The sequence below is a fragment of the Fopius arisanus genome, unplaced genomic scaffold (assembly GCF_000806365.1).
Source record: "Fopius arisanus strain USDA-PBARC FA_bdor unplaced genomic scaffold, ASM80636v1 scaffold00191, whole genome shotgun sequence".
NCBI classification, from domain to species: Eukaryota; Metazoa; Arthropoda; class Insecta; order Hymenoptera; family Braconidae; genus Fopius; species Fopius arisanus.
The window spans coordinates 112,621-115,601 of NW_011887930.1; the positions used below are offsets into that span (position 1 = coordinate 112,621).

Here is a 2,981-nt window from a genome sequence, read left to right on the forward strand (position 1 = left end):
CGGCCCGGCAAAAATAATTATCTGTCGATTGACCCTATCATTATATTTTTTGAGGGCCTACAGGGGCTGGCATTTAGTTACCCGTAAAACGCGTTTTTTCTAGGGAATTCCCTAGGGACATGTCGGGCAAAAATCCCTCCACCCGGGCCTTAAAACAATTACCATCGTTAAGTTAAACCTCGAAAAAAATGGTAAACCATCAGTGTTCTTCGCTATCCAGCCATATGCGGTTAAGAAATGTTTGAAATAATGCTGTGTGGCACTGTTATGCTTCAGATTTGCTTAATTCTGGGATATTGAAATATACATTACCTGTGCTACACTTGCCAGCTCACCTTGATTATGCTGACCAAGTGATGACATATAAGAAATTATGAACTTAAGAGAACGTTTGGGTATGAAAAAGGCAGATCTAAATTGGGTTCCGAGATGTGTTAGTTGTAATCATTATAATTATTCAGATGACATAACTAAAGTAGTAATAAACTCTCATATTTAAATACCCATAAACTATTGATCGGATTTATCCCTTCAACGTGGAATCCACAATAAATATAAGTGCTCTCCACCAGTATACAACAGAACAGTAAAAATTAAAAAATAGCACAAACAAAAATACCGATCTATATATCGGCCAGTAAAACAAGACTCGCGTTTATACTTGATACCACCCAAAAAAGTCCCGGCGGGCTGAAATTGCATTAAAATGTAGAGAAAATTCCCATGATCATCATATCAAAAATGTGCATCTACACGTTGAGCAGAAATATGCTTAATTAATTAAAAACTAATGAAAAAATGAGGGCGAATGCCAAAAAACTACACTGGATTGATTGTTCTAATCCTATCGGAAAAATAAAAATATCCAGAGCTTGGGCTGACCCAATTCTTCAAATTGCAAGTAGAAGCAATGTTCCCAAGTTCTTCGTTATTTTTTATTTAATTTCTTGACACGAATTGGAAGAAAAAGTCCCAAATAATCAGCTGATCACCCCTGATGCGCGCGTCGCTGGACGCACTGAACTGGACGCACTGGACAGGGCATTTCAAACTCCTGCGCATCCCCCGTATACCCATGAGCGGCGCGCTCGACGGGGGCCGGGCATACACAATCAGATGATTATTTCGGTCTTTTTGTGCTCAACGATGTTTAAAAATTAATTAAAAAATAATGGTAGACTTAGGAACATTACTTCGACTCGAAATTTGAAGCATTAGATCAGCCCAAACTCTGAATATTTTTATCTTTTCGATAGGATTAGAACAATTAATCCAGTATAGTTTTTTAACATTCACCCCAACTTTTTAATTAATTTTTAATTAATTAAGCACATTTCTTCTGAACGTGTGGGTGCACATTTTTAATATGATGATGAGGGGAATTTTCTCTTCATTCTGGTGTAATTTCAGCCTGCCAGGACTTTTTGAGTTGGTTAAGATCCAATTTGACTGGCGTAATAGGAATTTTAAAAGTATTTCTATCAATTTTTCCTTCAAAGTCAAATAAGAAATGATAGGCCTGCAAATTTCATAGTACTGTTCCGTAAGTTTTATGGAAGCACATACGATTAATGACGGAATGTAATACAATCTTTAAGATATTAATAGCAATTTTTATTTGTAAACCGAAGGAATTCTAGTATTCTAGCATTTTGCAATACGACTGTAGTCCTCGGCCCAATAATTTTTCTTGGGTTTTTCTCTCCGTGTATGAACTGCCATTGAAGGATGCATGGAGAAAAGAGCCATGGTAGAAAGAACTATATGAATATTCTCGTCTAGTAAAAATTATTATAATTTAGTAAGCATTACTATGTTATAGTAATGACTATAGTCACATTGCTATAGTCACATAGTATTAGTTACTATGGAGGAATGTAATTTCTACTACTTCAAATGATAAACATTGAAATCAAGCCGAAAAATTAAAGAAAATATCTACCATTCACTTTTCTCCATATGATCACATGTGATGAACGCTTTAGAAAACATGCAGTCAATGTTCTAATCTTTTCCCTGCGAAATCTTTGAACTATTGGGAAATAGTGTGCAAAATTTAAGGTTGATTACGAGAACTATTTATTTGTAACTATGGTAGCAGCGGTATTTTGTAAACAGTAGTTACACGATCTTCCATAATTATCCAATTGAAAAACTTTATCAGAGCTAATGCATAACAGCTGATGATGGGTATGCACTCAATTATAATATCCGCATCACCCCATGATTCGACGCATTTGATAATCTGGGCGAAAGGTAAAAATGAATCTGCGAGTATAGCTGAAAGAGATCTCACTCTAGATAAGACTCAAATGGAATGCATACCTTCGGTATCAATAAACTGATAGTAATGATAAACGTTAAGCACCTCAAATATCTCTTCTCTCTCTTAGGTTGAAACGGCCAGTGACCAATACATTGCAGCCCTCGTTTCGTAAGTCGATAATATGCAGAATCGAGGATGTTCTCCATCAATACTTTCCGATACGACACCCACCGTCACAAAACATTAAATGTGTTTTAACTGAATGAAAAAGATCCTACTCATTGTATATTCCGTCTGATGATTTCCCAAACGTCATTCCGAATTCAGCGTTTGGATGTAAAGACTTTGTTACTGGCCAACGACAATTAAGTGCTTGAATTTTTTATCGCTAGGATGATACTGGCTTACACTATATTCCGAAGAAATTGAAAATACTTGGCACGCAAATGGTAAGAAATCCTTTGAACGAACTGCAGGGAAGCCAAGCGGTTTAGAAATGCACCGAATTCAGCTGTAAGAGGTATTAAACAACAGGTTAATAATAAAAAGGAATGGACACATTGTTATTCACTATTCGTATGGCACAGGAAAACGAGTCGAAAAATTCGCATTCTCAGTAGTTTGATATCAACCATTGAAGCAGTTGAGTGAGGGTAAATCCTAATTAAACTCAGAATCAATGAATTAGAAAGGATACTTCTCTGTTGAAGAACGA

At 36.1% G+C, this 2,981-nt stretch overlaps 1 protein-coding gene across 1 annotated transcript in view; it reads right to left on the reverse strand.

The window, feature by feature from the left end:
* LOC105272487 (uncharacterized) overlaps positions 1 to 2,478 on the reverse strand; it is an 8,326-nt gene extending 5,848 nt beyond the window's left edge. Inside the window, exons 1-2 of the mRNA XM_011314640.1 lie at positions 2,326 to 2,478; positions 2,126 to 2,245 (exon numbers count right to left, since the gene is read on the reverse strand). Of these exons, the coding sequence (XP_011312942.1) occupies positions 2,126 to 2,245; positions 2,326 to 2,472 (267 nt within the window). The 5' untranslated portion in view covers positions 2,473 to 2,478. The remainder of the gene's footprint in view (positions 1 to 2,125; positions 2,246 to 2,325) is intronic.
* Between the last annotated feature and the right edge of the window lie 503 nt (positions 2,479 to 2,981).